General features: G+C 34.1%; 1 protein-coding gene across 1 annotated transcript in view; it reads right to left on the reverse strand.

Moving 5' to 3' along the window:
- Positions 1 to 451: 451 nt before the first annotated feature.
- Positions 452 to 21,499, reverse strand: part of LOC126869238 (Kv channel-interacting protein 1) — a 178,251-nt gene continuing 157,203 nt past the window's right edge. Inside the window, exons 6-7 of the mRNA XM_050625506.1 lie at positions 10,528 to 10,740; positions 452 to 3,103 (exon numbers count right to left, since the gene is read on the reverse strand). Of these exons, the coding sequence (XP_050481463.1) occupies positions 2,993 to 3,103; positions 10,528 to 10,740 (324 nt within the window). The 3' untranslated portion in view covers positions 452 to 2,992. The remainder of the gene's footprint in view (positions 3,104 to 10,527; positions 10,741 to 21,499) is intronic.

The raw sequence follows: 21,499 nt of genomic DNA on the forward strand, positions 1-21,499 counted from the left end.
TTTCTACGTGTCTCATGCTAATTATTTCTCTTTTTTTCTCTCTTTGTTCTCTTCGTGTACTCTCGCCGACCGGTTTTCCTTTACTAAATTCTGTCGCGCGTTTCGATCAACCTTTTCGGTACGGCCCTCGTCCGCCGTGTATCATCCGATGACCGCGTACAGGCGTAGCAATTATTATCGCGATTGACTTTATCGACGCTCGTACCGAACAGGTTCAACGTGTCGATTCGTGTGTCTTATTATCGTTAAAAATCGTACTCAACGTTTACTGCTACCCGTTTTTATTTGCCACGCTGGGAAGAACACCTTGCGACGAATACGTGACCTATCTCCGCTCGCTACATTGTCTCGTCTTGCAAACTAAAAAAATCTACCGGTAATTCGCAATCTCGTCGAAATCGACGAATAAAATCTACGATCGTTTTATATCTAATACGAATTAAGTTTGAGATTTTTCGCGGCTCTGGGGAATTAGGAATGCTCGCTCTCACAAGAAACAATGGTGGTATCAAAAATGAAACGAAACGAGGGATAGTTTTTGTGGTATTCTCGGCAATGATAACACGCGAATAAAAAGAAACGCCTCGTTTGCATTTAAAAACAGCGTGAATCTCTACGGGAACGGATAGTCTAATACATAAAATGTAAATGTAAAAGCTATGCCTCGACGTAACGAGCAATAGCCTCGTAAAAAAATATGGTCGTCGTAGAAAACTAGACTACGTCGTTATCGTAAGTCGTTAAGAATCCATATGTTACCGTGCATGCGTGTTTTTCAATATAAAATATCAGCTAAAGTGAAGATGTCTCTCTTTCTTCCATTTCTTCTTCGTCAAAATACATTTGTTGTTTAAGTAAAGAACATGAAGGTAAAACAAATATAAGTTAAGCTCAATTATTTCCACACAAATGTCTGTGTTTCTTCCTTTTTTTTTTTTATACCTTTCCTATAGAACTATAATATATGTATTTTTTGGCACGAATAATGCCGAATGCCACGTACAATTTACGTCAAGTCTCAATGGCACAGTTGCTTCTTTCCTCATTTTATTATTTTTGCTTTCTCTAAATTTGCATATTTGTTCATCGTTTGTAGCGCGCGTTCTTTAAAAAGTGAACTGTCGGACACAGTTCGCAACAAGTTCCGATCATAACTACTAACGATCATATGGTATATTATCTGTTTTTTGTTTTTTTTTTTTTTCGTTTAACGCTTTTCTTATTCATCTCTCATCTAATCCTTCCTTACCTAGCGAAACGCACACTGGACAACTAGAACTACGAATATCGAAAGTACAATCTCTTCTATTCTTAGGACCATTTCGTGATCTTCGGTTTGAAAGGGTTCTTTAACGCGACCATGTTACAGAAAAAAAAGTGTGTAGGTTGGAACAAAAGTTCGTAGCGTTTTTCCACAGCGACATGATGAACGCGTGAAATGTCACCATTTCAAAATGAAGCACGTGTTACACGTTCTCTAACGTTTCGCCGCATTCTGACATTTTAACCAGCCAACTGCGTTCAGCCTTTATACACGTCAATCCAAAACTTTATTTCTCTGCGGTTGACGCGTATACTCGTCATGTAAACTAAAAAATTACCATTTACTGTAAAAATTCAAAATCTTAGTAAAAAGTAACATAAATGACATTTAGCGGTACGTTTCCTTTATACCTTTAGTAAAACTGTTGTGTATTTTATAAAAAAAACAGTTTGATTATTTGATTATTCTCCGTGTTATACTTCGTATAATGTACTGCTCTTTATAAATTTAGTTGATTATTTTCTCAGATGTATCCCCATCTCTGTACTTCACTGCGTATATTGGCTATTCCCCGAGTTATTTTGTTTTTTGACAATTTACAATTTTTTGATAATAATACCCTTTTCAACGATGAATTGTGAATCTTTTATCGAATAAAAATGTAATCCTCCCCCGTTTCGTTCTACCTTTTTAGTAAAATTTTTATAAGCTTTTGCCCTGCGTTCGACGTGTATCGTCATTGTCTGTATGAAACTTTTAAAACTAAATTCCGCTGTCAACTGGTTAACGCGTCTTTCTCTGCAAATTTGAGCGTGTTTACGTTAAAAGTAAAGACGAAGGAAAGTAAGGTGCATTTTCGTCATTCGACGCTCTGCTAATATAAATGGGAAGAAACGTCGTACAAACAGTAAAAAAGATATGTATCGTTTATAGAGACGCTGCTGTAGCTGAGAATATCATTTCGAAGTGGCTAGATCGGTTCAGAAGTGGAAAATCTGATCGACGTTCCGGCAGATCTACGGTATTATATGTTCGACAATGACCAAATCGTAATGCTAATTGAAAATACGTGACGCGACACGTCGCATGGTATACAGGGTGCAGCAAATATATTTCCACCATAAGCTTCCAACGCAATCGCCGTGTCTTTTGCCCGATAGGAATTGACAGTCACACAGTGTATCGTGTACAAGAACATTGACAGTAGGTAACTGTCTGCAGCGAAATTTATTGTATAACGCCAGTCATCAATCGATTGTACGCGTACTAGATTGATTTTCAAATGTATTTTCCTCGAAAACGAAGCCTCTAACGTAATTTTGTTATTCCTGATTTTCTCTTCATTTTCAACCGTATACTATCCTCTCTGATCTTGTTTGTACCAATCTGAATTTTGCCCCACTCTGTATACGTTATTGAATAAATCTACGTAGAAAAGAATTCGATACATCCAAACATCGTCTTTGAATTTCACCTGATAAACGCTACGAATTTCACTTAATAATAGACGCTTTTGTTCCAACCGGATCATACATCATTCGTTTTCCTTCGAGGCGTTTCGACATCGGAAATTCGAGATTCGGCGAGTCTATCTCTCGGTCGAAATCCTCGTAATAACCTTGAGGAAATTCCCCTGGTCCAGGAGATAAGGTACAACGTTGAGCGATATATTCCTAAATCAACAGAAACTCTTTAGGTCCATGGCATGTATCGTGGTCGCGCCGAGTGTCAGAAGGCCGTGTCCAAAGCAGCCATACTCGTTGAAATATCGGGATCGGCGCGACACGCTTCTAAGAATTCCGACAGCGTCACCACTCCATCTTTGTTCCCATCCATCTTCTGCAACAATCGTAAATATTCATGTTCTTTCTCAATTCTCTGCGGCTGGATAGAATGCGACGAAAGGATCGCTCTAGTTTTACGGAATCTAAATCCTTGTACGAACAGAATCCATTTGTTTAACCCGATAACACGTTGATTGTCAACGCGAATTTGAAATTCCGTGAACTTCTCTTCGTGTTATATACGAGTCTGTTAAGTATTACCTCGCCATGAGAAGTATTGCATTTCTCGTCGACTTGAGGAAAAATATCGAATAAAGCATAATTGTTCCTTGTGGAAAATCAGTTCTGTTTGATTTCTGACGCAGGCTACTAATTTTCAGTGGAGGTATAAAGTAAATCATTCTTATTGTTCTTATCGAGAAAATACCAAGTATACTTAAAATGAAGGAAGACGAAAGAAATACGAATATTAATATTCGTTTTTTAGTAATGTCTCATCGAAAAAAGACAAAATACTATAATCTATCATAGATATGTTATCATGCAAAAAAGGTCTATGATTCACGATATATGTATACAGGGTGGTTGGTAACCGGTGGTACAAGCGGAAAGGGGGTGATTCTACGCGAAAAAAGAAGTCGAAAATATAGAATAAAATTTGTTTTTAATTTTTTCTTTTTTTTTTAAATTTTTCCATCGAGACAACGATCTACGGTGAGATCCGTTATAACGTACCCCACGCGTACCGAGCAAAAATTCAAAGTCGATTTTCTCGAAAACAAAACCTCAAACGAAAAATTTTTATTCTATATTTTCGACTTCTTTTTTCGCGTAGAATCACCCCCTTTCCGCTTGTACCGCCAGTTACCAACCACCCTGTATTTATCTATTGTAATACGAAGAGAAGTTCGGGAAACTTTTTCATTTTACTATATTTTGTGCTGGAAGCTCAAATAGACTGAAATATATTATACCACGACATTTAATTTTTACAAAACATTATACTGCCTTTGAGTACTCTTCATTTTTTGACAATGTTATCCGTGAAATTTATTTTATTCTAATTATTCTAAAATACTTACCATAACCGATGACCACCGGGCAGTTAACGTGTTAGAGATCGAAGTTACGTTAACGCAACATTTTATTTGTAATTTTTTTCTCATGAGTTTACATTATTGAATTCTATCAAATTTATATCGTAACTATAAAAAGGAAATTTAAGAATCTGTGTAACATTTTCCTCGTTATTACTTCATGCTCCATCCATATCCTACAATTTTATGAAATTTGGAGAGAGCAGGTAATTTTGTATCACGTGAGAGCGATAATAATTTCATAAGAAACTTTATTATCGGTATGTTTCAGTTTTTAATGCGCTGAAAATATCTGTTATTTTATGAAACTCTTAAAGTCAATGGTATTTTGTAAAATTTCCAAGTTTCCTTTAACCCTTACAAATTTGGTAATTAATGATGTTAAACGTCCGAACTAGAGAACGTAAACTTTTGCGTAAGTGGTTAATGCTTTGACTGAATGTAAAGTTCAAACTACGTTGAAACGTTACACACCATGCTGAAAACGTCGGTGCTCATTAGTATTCTAGGAGAAATGGTTGAAGACAAAAGGATGGTATCTGCAAAGCTCGTGTGTAATTCGAGAACCGTGTTTCGCAAACTGCAGAAATCGAATGCCACGGATACTAGCTTATTGCTAATCGATAGTACGCTGTGTTTATACAGAATTTCCCCTGGATAATGGAAAGTGACAATTATAATAATCACGCGTTTTATATATGCAGCGCGTAAGTCTTACAAAATTAAAATTAAAATATCCTTCAAACTTTGATTGTAATATATCGAATAATAATATTATATAATAATATTAATATAACAATAATAATATAAAATTTCAATAAATTGAATTGACCTGTATATGTATAAGTATCATTTTTCATACGATTAAAAACTAAATAATTTTATTAAATTATTAAAAATCTTATCCAAATATAGTCGAGTTCATTGATTTTTGAATAAATAGCAATAATAATAATTTATTTCATTTTGACGTGGATTTTCTTAACGAAAAGCTCGACTCGCTTACGATTTTTTTAATCACACACTTTCTCGTCCGATTTTCTCATTCGTCCTTCCTTTATTCTTATGTTATCCTTAACCTAGTTACTACATACTAAGAGTTACAGAGCACGCCAGAAGTTCTTCCTATTCTAAAACTATTATTTCCGTCAGCAGCCCCTATTGCTAACCGTCTGCTTATTGCACCTTTTAATCTTGGGTATTTCTTCCACCATTTCTTTCTTCGTCTCCTTCTATCCTTATTCCTTCCTGCTCCTATCTTTCATCTGTCAGAATCTTTTCTACACTCGTGTTGTATTCTTTCTACTCCGGTGCAGTCTACCACCAGATGTTTTAACGTCCCAATATCCTTCTTGCAGATTTTACACATTCTTTCTTGTTCCGACCTTCGATATTTGTTCTCCTCTTCTACGTTTCCACATGTCACTTTAACTGTGATGCTTTGGTTTCCTCCTTCTCTGTTTTCTTTAAATAGCGAGCTGGCATTTTGACATCTTTCACACGCTTATACAGAATAAATATTATGTACATCGAGTGAAAATTAATACGGAATATTTTAGTTTTCAATGATATAGATTTACTTTAGAAAACTAGAAGGAGAAATTTAATAACAAGCTTACTTTGGACGTTGCTATTAATCATGGTTCTAAGCTAACACTTCATTAAACTTGGTAGATATTGTGTTGTGTTGCAGTCAGTATCAGTTTTCCCAAGTAAAGTTTTCTTCTAATGACACGCGAAAGCTCCAACGACACGTTATTTAGTAACTGTTGTTATTTAACGACTGGTGTTGTTTAATAATTTTAAGTAAAAAGAGGATATCGTTAGATTGGCAGTTTTAAAAGAAGGTCGTCGAATTATGTATATTGATAACGTATGAATATTATTAGTAATGTGTATTTTATTTCATGTGCTTTATTGGCGAGGTAAATCGAGAAATAAAAATTTACATTCATCAATTTGTGCATTGGAATTCGTATATTGCATTTTATCGTGCATCATTCAATAACGTAATGGACACCGTCACATTTATCGAAACGTAGGTTCTTCAAACATAAATTCAATATTCATATTATGTGATGTGATACTCTTTAATCAAACATGTTTTTAGATTTCATTAATTAGAAACGTATAGATTTTCATAATGTAATTTCCTGCGATAAATTAAGAAGCTTTTCTTACTTTAATTTACTGTTTCGTTCGTACAAGATTTAATAATTCTGCGAACAAATAATAATGATATTGTTAATAAGAGAAGAAATAATTTTGAAAATGGTTACCGCGCTTGAACGAACATTTTGGATGTAATTCATTTTGAAGCATTCGCTAAATTTCGAACACAATCAAATAGCAAAACAGATAATATTCATCTTTACTTTAACATTGTAATTTTATGTTCGTGTTATTAATCCTACGGTGCGGCATTCTGACATCCAAACTCTAATATTGTGACAACAGTGAATTGGCGTTTTCAAGATCTTTCACTATATTTGACAAAAATCATGCCCTTAATGGTTAAAAATAGACTCAACTCTCTCATAAATATAACATATCACTTTAGGTGAAATCAATAATCTACGATTATTTAAAATCTCGAAGTCTTAAAATCTTGAAAATATCTCATCGCGCTAAGTAACTGATTTAAATTTATTTGTGTACATCATTGAAGCCGCTTGACCCTGTTTTTAAACATAACATGATCCGCATGTTTGGCTGGGCGTAAAGAGCTCTCGAAAGCTCGGTAGCGGCTTTTAGAAACAATGGATCTGATTTAAACCTCGATCCTTTCTCTACGATCTATACGTTGCTCATTTTTAATTAAAAGTCTATACGGAGTAACGAACGGCGTATGACGTGGCTCACATCAGTTACATCTGCTTTCTCACTGATTAATTAGCACCGATTGAATCTACCGCACCACGAAGCGTCATCGTCGTTTGTTGAAACCAGGAGTCGTATTCCGGAAAACCGGAAGGAGGAAGAGCGCCGATGTGACAAAGGTGTCGTCGGAGTTTCAATGGGGATACGTTTGCTATTTCGTTATTAGGATTGTGAATTTGGTCTGCGTACATACGTATATACGCTTATGTATTTTCAACGAAACAATTCTTATACAATACAACTACAAACTTGTAGTATAATATCCTTTTTGCAGTTTCTTATGGAAGCACAATACCTATAAAGAAGTACAGTAATTCATTCGGACACGTTGGACAGTAAAGCGTACCGGTATTGGATACCGATGAAGAAAAGTAATCGATAGAAACGAAATATCAACCACTTTAAACTTCGTATTCTTCTTTTGTATCGTGGAGGAACAAACTTTAAATTGGCAATTCCGTGTTGCTGCCGGTTGCTTCTGTCCTCGTTCGTCGAAAATGCAAGAATACATCTGTTTTGTAGGTCATAGGAAAATCGAAAAATTAGGTGTTGATGTATAAGAATATTTACGAATATTTAAGAATAACGTCCGTATCTCATGTAGATTTAATAAAAAGTCAATAAGAGTATCGGAAATAATGCTAAGAATATGATAGTAACGAATAAATTGCTAGGATTCATATAATTTTTTCTTCTCTAGTTCCAAGCATACGACCATATACTTTTAAACTTACGTTCGTTCTTGTGTTTTTTTCTTTTTTCACGCTTAATATAAATATGTAAAAATCGATAATCTGGTTATAAAGAAAGTAAAAGATATGGATATATACTTTATCTCCAAGTTTCATTGATCTCGCGTCGAATGAAGCGTTTATATTCCTGAATTTCATAGAACTAGTGAACATTTTGTCGAATGAACACGGCGAAGTTCGGTAGCTTTAGCAACAAGATTCGAAAAGTATAGACTACGAAGCGCTTAGAGAACTTTGGATATTTAGTCAGTGCACGTCAGTGCATGTTTTGCAATGCGATTTCACGTTAGAATCGTACTAGTTTCCTCGCCACTCATCCCCCGGTTCGTGTTTGTTAGTTCTCTTAGCTCTTTGTGCATATATGTGCATGCATATGTGAACGCGAAAACCGGTAGCCGTAAACAAGCCGTTTACCCTTGGATTTCGTACGAGCTTTGCCAATAAATTCGCGTTACCATTCCTCGTGGCAGAAGTTTAACATTCATGACGTTTGCGCATAAACATGATCAAGCTACAGCAAGCACTCGAGACGAAGATTGGAAATTATCAATTGATTATGCAACAAATAATTACAGTATTTTACCGTTGAATTGCTTGTTAATTCGTTTACTCTACGTACATATACAGTGGCTCACGAAAGCCACTTCGAACTGTGAACGTTTGTCGTAGAAAATTTTTATGTGTATATCGTATGTACTGTATGAAACGTTATAAGATTTCAGAATCACTGTAATGAGAGTCGAATATTCTAATAATATCGGCAAAGCTTGAAATAATTCTGAAAGAAAACAATATTTAGTGATATTTAGTGTAAGTATACAGGGTGATTGGTAACTGGTGGTACAAGCGGAAAGGGGGTGATTCTACGCGAAAAAAGAAGTCGAAAATATAGAATAAAAATTTTTCGTTTGAGGCTTTGTTTTCGAGAAAATCGACTTTGAATTTTCGTTCGGTACGCGTGCGGTACGTTATAACGGATCTCACTGTAGATCGTTGTCTCGATGGAAAAATTAAAAAAAAAATTTCATTCTATATTTTCGACTTCTTTTTTCGCGTAGAATCACCCCCTTTCCGCTTGTACCACCAGTTACCAACCACCCTGTATATTTTGCTTTAACTGTATGACTATAAACTTCATTTTGCAGTTCAATTTATTGCAATGCAATCTATCTAATTTATTAGATATGCATCTTAAAAAATGTTTCCATATTATTATAATGTAAATTGATATAATAGAAGATAAATAACAAGTTTAGTCTCTTTTAGTTTTTAACTTGCGATTAGGCCATTTTCATAATTACTAATACAATTATGTTACGTATTTAAAAGATTTTCGAAATATCTGGTACGTGCTTTGATACACTTACTTGTTGAATGTTACTCTTGCTAATTAGTAAAAAAAAAAGTATTAGTAAAAAGAATAATTGTAATAATGCTATGATATATTTATCTTTTCTTTTCGTAAGATATTTAGTTGAAATTGAGGACATCTCAAGACGAAGGATAACAGGAACTCCTTTCTGATAAATCAGTGGTATGGGGTCCGCACCAAAATTGTCTCGCTGAAACGAATCGTCCTTTATTCGACGTAGAAAAAAGATAACAGAGACAAGGGTACGAGTACATCATCGCAGACATTGTCATTCGCAGCTAACAATGTGACAGTCGCTAAAAAGAAAGGCTTTTCCTTGCATCATTGAAATCGACTGGATGCTTTACGAGCACTCGTTTTCCTTCGTCAAAGTGAACGAACAAGCTTGTCAAAGCCTGTGAAAACTTTCTGTCTATTGTTACCTTCTACGATGAAAGATCATCGAGTAGCTCATCGATTTTCTAGCTGTCGCACTATACCAGCAACTCTTCAATTCGACAAATTAATTGTCAACTATATAAGTTAAGCTGTTTGATGTACTTTGTACAAAGGTAAAAATCAGAATTTCTTGTAACACGATTGTACGATGTACAGTGAAGCGTACAATGTATACTTGTAACAATTTCAAATGAACGTGTTCAAATGAATACTGCTACTCGATCTATGTTCGAATATATATGTATCTGTTCTCTTTAATTTAATATTAAAGCTAACAAAGTAATTTCGACGCGAATGATGAATGTACAATAAGAAGAAAATAATTATAACTTTTCTTTTATAAAAATTTCTATATACGTAGTTCTCAGACAGTATAGCTGGTGCTTTACCAAATGGTCTATGGAACGAATATGCTTTCGATGTTCATGAAACATGGCACAAAAATAATGTTATATGGAGAAAATTACAGGAATAGTATATACAGATGTAAGGACGTAATAGCTGACAAAATTTCATTTTATATTAAATAACTCTTAAGAAATGTTCTAAAGTACCGATTTGTGTTTTGAAACTTTGAGATTCTGTACTTCACTAACTGTAATTTAACCGCAAGCAATGTTCTTCTTTGCCGCGAAAGTTTTTTAATTTAATTTATCGCGATGTATTTTAAAATTGCTTTTTGATTTACGATATTTTAAATTGCGCTTTATACCGAGTTTTATATCGAATCGTTCTCTAGGGAAGATTTATGAATTTAACTATGTACCAAGGGTTGCACATTAAGTTTCTAATTAACGTATTGGTATAATATGTAACATACGAACACAATAATGTAACGTAATGAATTATCGTTGTGCAAACTTTAATCGAACTTTAATCAAAGTTCACGCATGAATATCTGCACGATAAGGAAATCTGCACAATAGGGAAAAATTCATACCTGAAACATTCGATCTACTTTCTCTCGCACACCCTCATGGTCCATATTCGGGTCAGAAAATTTTCCCATCAGCTCGTATACAGCTGTCACGATGTCCGTCATTTCCTCCCTTGTGATGCAACCGTCGCCATTGATGTCGTAAAGGGAAAACGTCCAGCGCAGCTTCTCGTCGATGGAACCACGAGACAGTATGCTGAGACCAGTAACGAAGTCCTGCAACATCGGAATAAAATTGGTCTTTGCTGTATTAGATACGACATCTCGTATATTGAAATTGTTCGCTGTTTCGTGCACGGACAAAATATCCATAATAGAGAACGAAGAGGAGAAACAATAAAATGATATGAAATATGAATATTGGAAATGAGCATCGTGCGTTAAATTAACGTACCAGAATATTCAGAATAGAAGTCAGTCTATAACTTTTACAACACAAATTTAAAAAGTTAAAGTATAAAGATTCACGTCATAGCTTAAATGATTTTGGTTAGGCACGATGATTATTATTATAAACGATTACAGTCATCCGCCTTTTTTTTTATTATCTATGAAGGAATTTTATTTATTAAAAACAAAAGTTGTCTTCGTTGTTCTTGGCTCTCGTCAATTTTCATCAATATTATTGATCATTGGTACAATTAATATAATCGCGCTTCGAAAAATAAAATTTCGAAATTGTTGATATAATCAGTTGCTGCGTTACGAATATCATAGGAATTGAAACGTGATGAAATATTAACGATAGAGAATGGAAAAGGGAATAAAATACGACGAACATCGTTCGTGTGTTTAATTAATGAACGAGAAGTCGATTTAAATAGATTATCGTGGATTCAGCTTGTATACTTTAGTTAAAATTCGATTTACACCTTCATTTCGATTGGATGATACCATGCCATAGAATATAGACTGCAACTAATGGTATGTCGTTTAATTGGGAAAGCCATTGATATCTAGAGTTCTCTATCACCTAGGGAACTGTTTTATTGAAACAGCCCATTACGATGAGATTTAAAACTTGTTTTTCTATCAATGTTTGTAGATATATTACACAACGATTTATAACAGATCGATCGGCATTGTTTATTGTATTTAAGTAATTTATTTATTAAATTCAACTAGTTATATTATTTATTGCATTGTAATTATATTTAATCTTCACCCGATTTGTTTGCTCGTACGCGATCTCGACTTTGAATCATTTAATTTCAAAGTATTAGATTTTAATTTGTACAATTAATGTTGTTTCCACAGTAAAATAGACGAATTTCTCTATTTTAGAGGCATGAATATTTTCGTTTTGGAACAAGAATGTAAAACATATCGAATTATTCACCGTTTTATACGCGAGTTTTGTCATTACCCGACTATACGCACTATCGTATTCCGCGTTACCGATATCGCACAAAAGATAGTGATTAAAATAATGTTTTCGAGTTCCTCTCGCTCAATACTAAAAGATAGATGTAACGAGAAATCCATTAACGTAACAGACGTTGGTAGCCGCTGTATCGCTTTCGTAAAATTTCGATTTTGTTCACGCGAGAAGGAGATTAAATCGAAATCAAAGTGCACACGCGAAAAGCCCATTTAATCGCGCGATAATTGACTGTCCGACGATAACGACAGATACTACATCGTCCCACGGGTAATAAACTTTAATGCCAGTTCACCAACTTACGAACCGGAAACTCGCCACGACGTGAAAGCGTACACTGCTGCTCATAAGTACGTGGACAGCTTGCAGGATTTTTATTAACAATACGCGAATGTGTTACTAAAATATGATGCACGAATTAGCGATAAATTGACGATGGAAAACGACATTTACAATCTTCTTATGAAATCAACAGACACATTAACGATCATAAACATTCACACATTTTCATCGATTTATAACAACACTATGTGGATTTTACCAAAGCGTACGAATTAATTTAGTGAAAATCAAGAGACGTTAATCACTGTTATAAAATATTGATTTGTGCATTGTTTCATTTGATTGAAAATCGATAGATTCTATGGAAACTTTCTTCGCTATGAGATTCTACCAAACAATTTAAGCGGTTTCTCTGTGATGTGAATATTTTATTAGAAAACTCAAGTACATATATTGAAACTAAAGGTACTAGAGTATTCTTTTGTTTTCTTAAAGGAAGGCAAACACGGAGAAGGTTCGTTTTTGTTACGAGTTGCTCATTTGTAATTTTCTCATTAAATTTCATTCTGCCAAAAGGGTTGAAATACATTGAGCAGAAAACCAGGAAGCCAAAACGTCGTTTTGCTTGGGAAAAAACGAGCCGTGGATCGACGTTGCTTTGAGTTCTACGTTTGTAACTTTGCAAATAAATTACGTTCTGTACAAAATTAAAATATATCGAGCGAAAATGAAAAATGTCAGAGAATTATCGCGGTAAATAAAACGTGGGCGTTACGCGTACAAGTAGCTCGAACCACAGGCTAACTATTTCCAATGCAGACGCAATAATTATTATGGAAATTCTAGCAGAAGTTTGAATGGCGATAGAAGATGGAGGAGCTGGCTCGTAGTAGCTTTCGTCTCTGTTCCATTGTACCACTCGTTCACGCTTGACTTTACGCCGGAAGAGAATGATTGCAGCGACACTGTGTCTCCGTTTCCGTACGCTCTACATATGCGAAAGCGCAATTTCGACTACACTCACCAAGAAAAGTGGGCATTGACGTTGCATGGCGTTTTAAAATAGACCAAGCGTTTCGTGCTTTCAGCGAAGTTTAAATTATCACAAAAAAGGGCTCCATTAAAGATCAAAAGTGTGAGATCGTTTAACGTGACACTGTAAATATTTCTAGTTAGTAGACAATATTTGTTCTGCGTGGAGAATTAATTTCTCGAAAATTCTGCCGGTATTCTATGATTCCGAAGTTATTTTCATTATTATTTTTGTCTCGTTATTACTTTCGATACTTTAAAACGAGCTTACGGATATATTAGTTTAATTAAAACGTTCGATATTTATGTATAATTTTAAATACATATTTATGTGTCTTCATTCGCAAGGAAGTATAACATGATTTGATAATTTGTACATGCATTTACGCATTCATTAATCGTACATCATTTCTACCTGTGTCTTTAAAAATTAATTTTAAATTAATAACTTACTTTGCCCCTAAACATACGAAGAATTCCGCGGTTCTTTTATCCAGGAGAATCTTTTAATTTTGAACGAATTTCCTCCTTTCAATGAATCACCTTTGCAAAACGGCTTAAAGAGACAAGCACAAGCGCATAAATACTGTGATTAAAGAGACCAAAATGGTTTTCCCTTAATTTTAAAGGATACCATATCACAGTACGAACAGTACGTTGTTAGTAACTTCTTTATACATTAAAGAGATGTATTCGTCGGCGCTGTTAGCGTGGCTCATTTCGAACAGCATAGAGAGCAAAGAGCACTAACGGGTTCGAGAGATGAAACGAGGAAAGCGAAAGATGAGAACAGGAAGCGGATTTTTTGCAAAATTGAGAGAAAAGTTTCATAAAGAGGAATTACGCAGTCGGTTCAAATTTTATCATATACCGAGAAATTCGCGTTTCGCGTTGAAGTTCGCGTTTAAGGCCTCGAATTTATTTTCCTTATGAGTATAAGAACAGCATTATATTTACGGACAGTATTTTGTTAAAAATAAATGAGAAACTAGAAATGGGAAAGGAATATGAAAATCAACAAGATGAAGCAAAAGATTCTAATTATCACGTATTTCACGATGGAATATTACGATAGTGGAATTTTTTTAACGATGTATAAAATAGATTTTGAAATAACTTTAATGTGTATCTAAAATGATTTATGAATAACCCGCGAATGAAATTTATCTAGTGATTTTGTAGTCGATATGGTTGAAATTCAATATTTCAAGTTGTTAAAGGAAGAAAAACAGTATGGAGTTTAATTATATATTCGAAGCATTTGCTGTCTATTAATCATGAAATTTCGTTCTATGCTTCCGACTTATTATTTTTACATAGAATTATCCTCTTCTCGGTTGTATTAGTAACAATAATCCGTGTAAAATGAATATTACACATTGAATGTAAAATGTACAGTGGAAAAGTATCACGTTTCTGAGTGAATCCATAGAACACCGGGAAAGAAGCGTGTCTTGGGAAGTGCAGTTTGTTATAAGTTGTTATTTCAATTGGTTCGAAGGATATGACTTCAAAGTGCAACATTTAAACTGCAAAAGATACTGAATGGCAATCGAATTTCCGGAAAGGTGGTGACCTACTTTTTCTTTGAAAATACGCACGCCAGTCTGGCGATAGTGAAAAGGGAGAACGCTGAATCAGCGTTTATCATTGAACAGAATGCAGGTGTCAAAGCTTGGAGTAGGTCAGTGAAGACCAACGAACGAAGGGTACAATTGTCGTGAGAGAGAAGAGAACGTGAAATGCTTAAAATTATGCTATCTCTTTGGATAGCAATACATTTTAGTGACCGAAAAATATACCAAAAAATATCGTAAAAATGTAAATAACAAGAATGCTACGTTATAAGAATTATGCAAATATTTCCCAGATAATGATATTTATAATATCATGATTTTTTAAATAAATATCAGTATTATATAGCACTGCTATTAATCTCTATACTTTTATAAGCCATGATTCTAAATATACCAAGAATTTGTTCAATCTGATTTCTACATGTATAATCATTAATCCTATCTAAAGTGTTGTTTCTATTAGGTGTTACAAAGATCGAAATGAATCAGTAGCAACGATACTTAATCTTAGTTACGTACAAAGTTTAAATTTTCATGGACCTTTCGAGCCGCTTTTCTATCCTTATTTTACACTTTGTATCGCGCTTTTCTTTGGAAACAAGGCTTTTTACGTGTTTCTAATAAATCTCCATTTGCGTTGATCAAATTGTCTGTTCCACGTTTACACGACGCAATAGTTTAATACAAATTAGTACAAAGGAAAATAATCGAAACTTCTAAATTTAGTTATAATTTGAATAGTTTACAAAAAAAGTGTAGATATAATATCGTATAGGTATAAAAAAAAGTATATAGATACTACCTATCATCTGCACGATATCAGCGCAAGGGATAATAAAGTTTCAAATAACGAAGTTACGAAGTATAATAAAGAAAAATACATGAAAAACGTGCTTCATAATACGTTGTTACTCGGTTTGCGACTGCTATTCGGTCGTATTCTAGCCACGGGAACGCTTTCATTGAAGTTTTGATTATTACCAAGAGACACGTTATATTGTCTTCTACATGTCGTCGACAACTTTATGATGCGAGTAAACGTAAAAAGCCAGGCAGCCTCTGCCTCGCTTATGAATAAATTGCCTTCGTGCACCAAGACAAACGAAGTAATTTGTCGTGTACTTTATTCGATGTCGCGCATACAACGTGCTCAACTTTGTAATAATGGCTTCGACATCTTCCAGTACGAAGTAATTGAAAACTGTAAAAAGAATTAATAATAACGCCCTACAACACGAGTCACGCCGCGTACACGCCACGGCCAAAAGCACTTTGGAGTTCATGCTCATGGGACAAATTGGATTAGCACACGCTTCAATTATGGCAAATTGAGTTACGACGGCGTTTTTTCATTCGAAAGCAATCGATGGAGAGCGTTTCGTGCGTTGCACGAACCAGTTAAAGATACTCGATGTTCGAGTTACGGGCATTTTGCCGGATCGGAAGCAGACAGTTGTAACGTTGTTTGTTTCCGCGTGTTAACCCTTTAACGTACAATTTTTTCCGATCTAACCGGTCAAATGTGCACAATTTTGTTTCAGCGGAATTGTTTCATGGTTATAAACTAATATATTTTTTTGTATTGTTAATGCTATATTTTACGTTTTTTTTTAATGTAAGATTAATACTATAAGGTCGAGATGACCCAGTTCGATTATACGATAATATCTTGTAGTGATAAAAGTAAAACATTGACCTATTTGATAATGTCCCTGTAGATATACTATAACAGCATCGTTGAACGAAACTTTTAATGGTCAATGGTTAGGAAAAGGTGAACCTGTGACATGCTTCCCGCGATTACTCGACCTATGGCCTTTAGATTTTTGTTCTATGGGGTCGTATGAAACTGAAGATGCGTTTATATGGAAAATCTAATATACATAAGCTGTTGAAGATGACCAACGAAGTTGTTGTTAATATAGAAGAATGTGAAAATTAGTAATTAACGTGCAGCGTACTAATGATTTTGGAGGTCATCTTATAATAAAAATTTCAACCTCGAAAGATTATGAGAGAAAAAGAGGGAGAGAGAGAGAGAGAGAGATTATAGGTGACATAATTAATTTACTAAAAAATTCACTATGGCATACATTTTAATTTATATTTCATTTATGTTATACGCTTATTTCAATTCGTCAAATTCAATAATTGCAAAAGTATAATTACCTTTGAGATTCACTGTATATTCTATTATTTTTACAAACCTTTATCTTGCTTTTTTTAATTTTCTTAATAAGAACGTGTTTGCCAACTTTGTTTTTGCGTAAAGTGAGCTTAATAGCGAACATTAATTTCCAATTTGAACAAGGCTGTATAGTGAACGTGTAGGCAAATAAGCCTGTAGCGTAAGTAAGCATTATAACGCCGAAGTAGGAATGCCTTGGTCACAAATATAGGAGATACATTCGCAACAGTCCTAATCGCAAACAGCGATGCTCGCCGGAATAAATAGCGATTGTTGATTTAGGTCTTCGTGATTATGCCGCCAGCGATTTAACGTTGAACACGATTTCGATTGAGCTTAAAGGACAAAACGCATTGAGTGGTACATTGTGAATTTAGTCATGAACGTCTATGCAATGGATGATTATTTAACGAAAATTGAATTTATCGATCAATTGAAAGACTCATTCTACTTGACCAGTACATAAAGTATGTATCTCATTTGATTAGTATTTACATCCAGTTCTAAAACTTTTTTTAAACGATTATCGAGATAAAATACAAATGTATTTTATCACAAATATCAAATTTTTTATTTTTACATATTAACAAAAAATAACTTTAAATTTGCTCAGTTTATTTACACATTTCGAGAAATAATCAAAAATTTCGAAACATTACATTATCTCGAGTATCTATGTTAAAAACATACTTAGTTACTATACATTGAGGCTTTCTAAAACAATACGATTGAGCTAAAAATCGGTGAACTCATTTTTGTCGTCTCGAGGAAAACGACCGGTGTAGAAGCAAAATGTGCCATCGAGTCGAAGATGGAGGAGTCATGTCGTGCTGAGATAAAAATTTCTCTACAAAAAGTATCGTATCGTAAAGCAGTAGCGGTGATCTGCACGCGTTCGCAGATTTTAGGGTGAGCTCGTAATGCGATTCGGCTCGATAAGGACGTGTATTACCCGAAAGTGTTACTGGACCAATAGCCGTTTCAGTTCAAGATAATGTATGTCGTGTAGGATAAAGCTGTCCTCCCCTGGTCAATTTTAGAAACTGTGAAAGAAAGCTGGGAACGATTCTTTGAAACGACCTGGTGAAGCATTTATATTCTGTTCTTTCACACGCGAAATTTTACAACGTAAAACTTTTCTAATGTCGATGTATTATTAACATTTGAATCTTCTTTCGTTGGTGAAACGTGTGACAAGAAGGAGAAAAATGTTATTTCTTTCATATAATCTCGATGTATTTGATTGAAAATTATAGTAAATTCTCAGACGCGATGTTAATTTTATTTGTCCTAAAACAAGAAGCTAACGTTCTATTATGTTGGAAAGTTATTCCATAATTTTGGAAGGATATTCCATAATTTTGGAAAGTTATTTCATAGGACATTCTGATAAATTTGTTCGATCTATTAACCGTAGAAAGTTTCCAGGACGTAAAATGTCGACTCAGGTTTTACTTCTCTGAAATTGAAACATTCTACTTTTAAAGAGGAAACTATGTTTCGAGAAATTTTAATACCATCGAGCAAAGTATTGGAGTTTGCATTTCATCTTTGCAGACAAATGCACAGCGGTACGTATTAAGAGAAGAGATTTCCGATTAATTCTTTCGAAATTCATAATTCTTTATCTAGAATTTCATCTTAATTATCGAATTTCAGTTAAATTTTAGTCAAATTTCTGTTAAAGAAGATGTGTCAGCTGATATTCTTGGATATTTTACTAATATGTTACCATCTCATAAATACCAGTATAAACATATATTGTTCAATTAAATTACCTAATTAAGCGAGAAAAGTAGAATTGTTAATAATGTCAATTATTAATATTAATAAAAAAAGGAAAAACGAAAGAAAATATTATTATATAATACAGAGCTGTATGTAATCGAACCTCGTATGGTCAAGACATACCGCAACGAGAACACAATCCATTTTCGATTGTTCGCCATTGTCAGAGCAGCAAAAAGGGCGGACGCTCGAAAGTTGACATATATTGTTCTATAAACAAGCCTGTATGTACGTGGTTAAAGAGAATCTGATAAAAGGAGTTAATTAAAGGAGGTTGGACGTCAAAGGCTACTGTAGAAGCTTTATTGTGTGCCGAAGAAAACGAAAAGAACAGACGGGAGAAAATGTTTGCGACGTAAAAAGCTACTGCAATGTGTGAGCTTCGGGCAACCCGAGGTTTAATTACACAAGGTACATCTTCAGCCCGAAGCGTTCAGAGATAATTATGTTAGTTGGTAATTATCTTCGAACGACTTCCCCTCAGTTTTCTTATTTCTCGATTCTCGAAATAATAAACAGAAGAGGAGGAACGGCTGCACCGTCGGCAAATTAACCGCGAATCATCGATTAATTGGACTGCACCATCGATTGATTGGAAAACTTAGTTAGATCTATGGTGCTCGTTAGTGGCATCCTGCTGGTGGCAATTATCGTTAATCTCCGTCGAATATTTGTTCGAAGCACACTTGCCAATTGAACGGTGCGAATGGCTAATTGTACAAGGGCGACAATAATTCGCGTGATGAATATGGGACGTTGAAATGCTTGCTTCAGCGAGCGATGCATGAACAACGTTTAAGCATCGGTCATATGGCGCTATTATGTGTAATTTGTATCGGAGCAAAGGAAATGGAATTTTCTTTATCGCTATCATATCGATTTCTATATTTTGCATATTAATCCTTTCATTTTTAGTTCGTTCGTTAAGGTATTTGTTCTGCGAGTATAATAGCTTAATCTGACTCTACATTGTCAATTCGTTGTATGGAAACTAGGTCATTGACAATTCATGCGAAATCACAGTCACGAAGCTTTTAGTTTTACAAATATACAAAAAACAGTTCCAACTATTCGACTTAACAGACCAATGTATAATGCAATAGAAGTAGACTTTTTAAGAGCGTAGAACGGTGAAAAGATCAGGCTTGAAGATAAACGACCCAGTTTGCCGATCTAGCGTGAAAAAATATGTTTATCTAAGGAGGATTATGGGTACACTTAACGATTTTAAACGATGCATTGGATTCTAATTTATAGGAGCTAGCGGAACACAAGTAGTTTTACTTCACGATTAATCGTTATAATGTTAAGTAACATCTACTTTTCAATATATCGTTATAATTATTTTTTTGTATTGTTAGTGTGCGCTGGAAATATTCTATTACGCGTTTAACATTATTGCGGTAAACGTTATTATATTACTTTATATATCGTATTTCGTTTTTGCCAATCGCGCAAATTTGCAAATATCGCGCAGAAATTCTTTTGTCTCGACATTGACATGTTAATCGTTTTCGCTTTAAATCGTTGCTGTATATTTTAAATATTTTAGGTTCCACGCGAAATTTATAACATATTCTCTTTCTGAAATGGTAAATATTAGGTTATATCGTTATTAGTTAAGTTATTATTTAAGAGATTTCTATTCTTTTCTCAAACATTATTACAAAATAGAAGAAGAGAAGAGACACAAGAAACATGTGTTTAAAAATACTTCTCAATGAACGTGTGCTATAAAACATTAATCTACTAAATCTTTAGTTGAAAAAAACATGTAATTTTAAGGATTCATGTCCATAAAGTACATAGCCGTATTGTAGATTCTCTCTTATTTATCAGAACATCTATGTCAGAGAAATTATAGTGTTCTACGGTCATGGTACATATAGATATCACACTAAACTACACCCTTTACTTTGACTTCAATAAATCAACGTATAACACTTGAGTCTTTTAATGTTAATTTGTATTTGTACATTCTATATTACTGAATAAAATACATTTTAAAGATATTTCAAGTGCAAGTTTTTTTTCTAATGATAATTTAACAGTTTAAATACTGGCAACAAATATGCGTAACAATCATTTGAGAGTATCGAAAGTTCATAATGGGCAATTCCGTTTATGCGATATCTCGTAGATAATGAGACTTTCTGTCAGTGTAATTCTGGTTTTAAATGTAGTTAACGTTGCGAATTGGTAATTTTTTTTCTACGGTTTGTAATAATTAGATCTGAAAGTGGCTCATTTTTTCCCCTTGGAAGTAGAATTGAGTGCTTTGTTGAAAATCGATCGCCGTTAATATCCTATCCTTATTTGCACATACTTTCAACAGCTTTCCGAGTAACGACGCTGCTGATTGGATTTTAATTCAGTTTCAAAGCAAATTTTTCAGTGTTTACGATGAATCTCGATGCTTTCGTACTACAGTGTTTTTATTTCCATGTTCGATGAATTTTTAGAACAGATTTTTATGACAGATTTTAAAGACTCTCGAAACAAAATTCCTTTAGGTTTCGCGTACAAATATCGTACCTGTTTCTTCGTTAAATTTAGTTTTATCGCTTCTTATGTTCTTTTTTATTTCCATAGTTTTTTTTTTCTAAGTTGTTTAACAATAACCATTTTTAAAGCACACGGAGTATTGCACCTTAACCGAATACATATTTTTTAAATTTTATGTTTTAATTTATTTTATTTTAAGATTAAATAATTTAATACTTTTAA

Source organism: Bombus huntii, chromosome 9 (genome assembly GCF_024542735.1).
Source record: "Bombus huntii isolate Logan2020A chromosome 9, iyBomHunt1.1, whole genome shotgun sequence".
Taxonomy (NCBI): Eukaryota; Metazoa; Arthropoda; class Insecta; order Hymenoptera; family Apidae; genus Bombus; species Bombus huntii.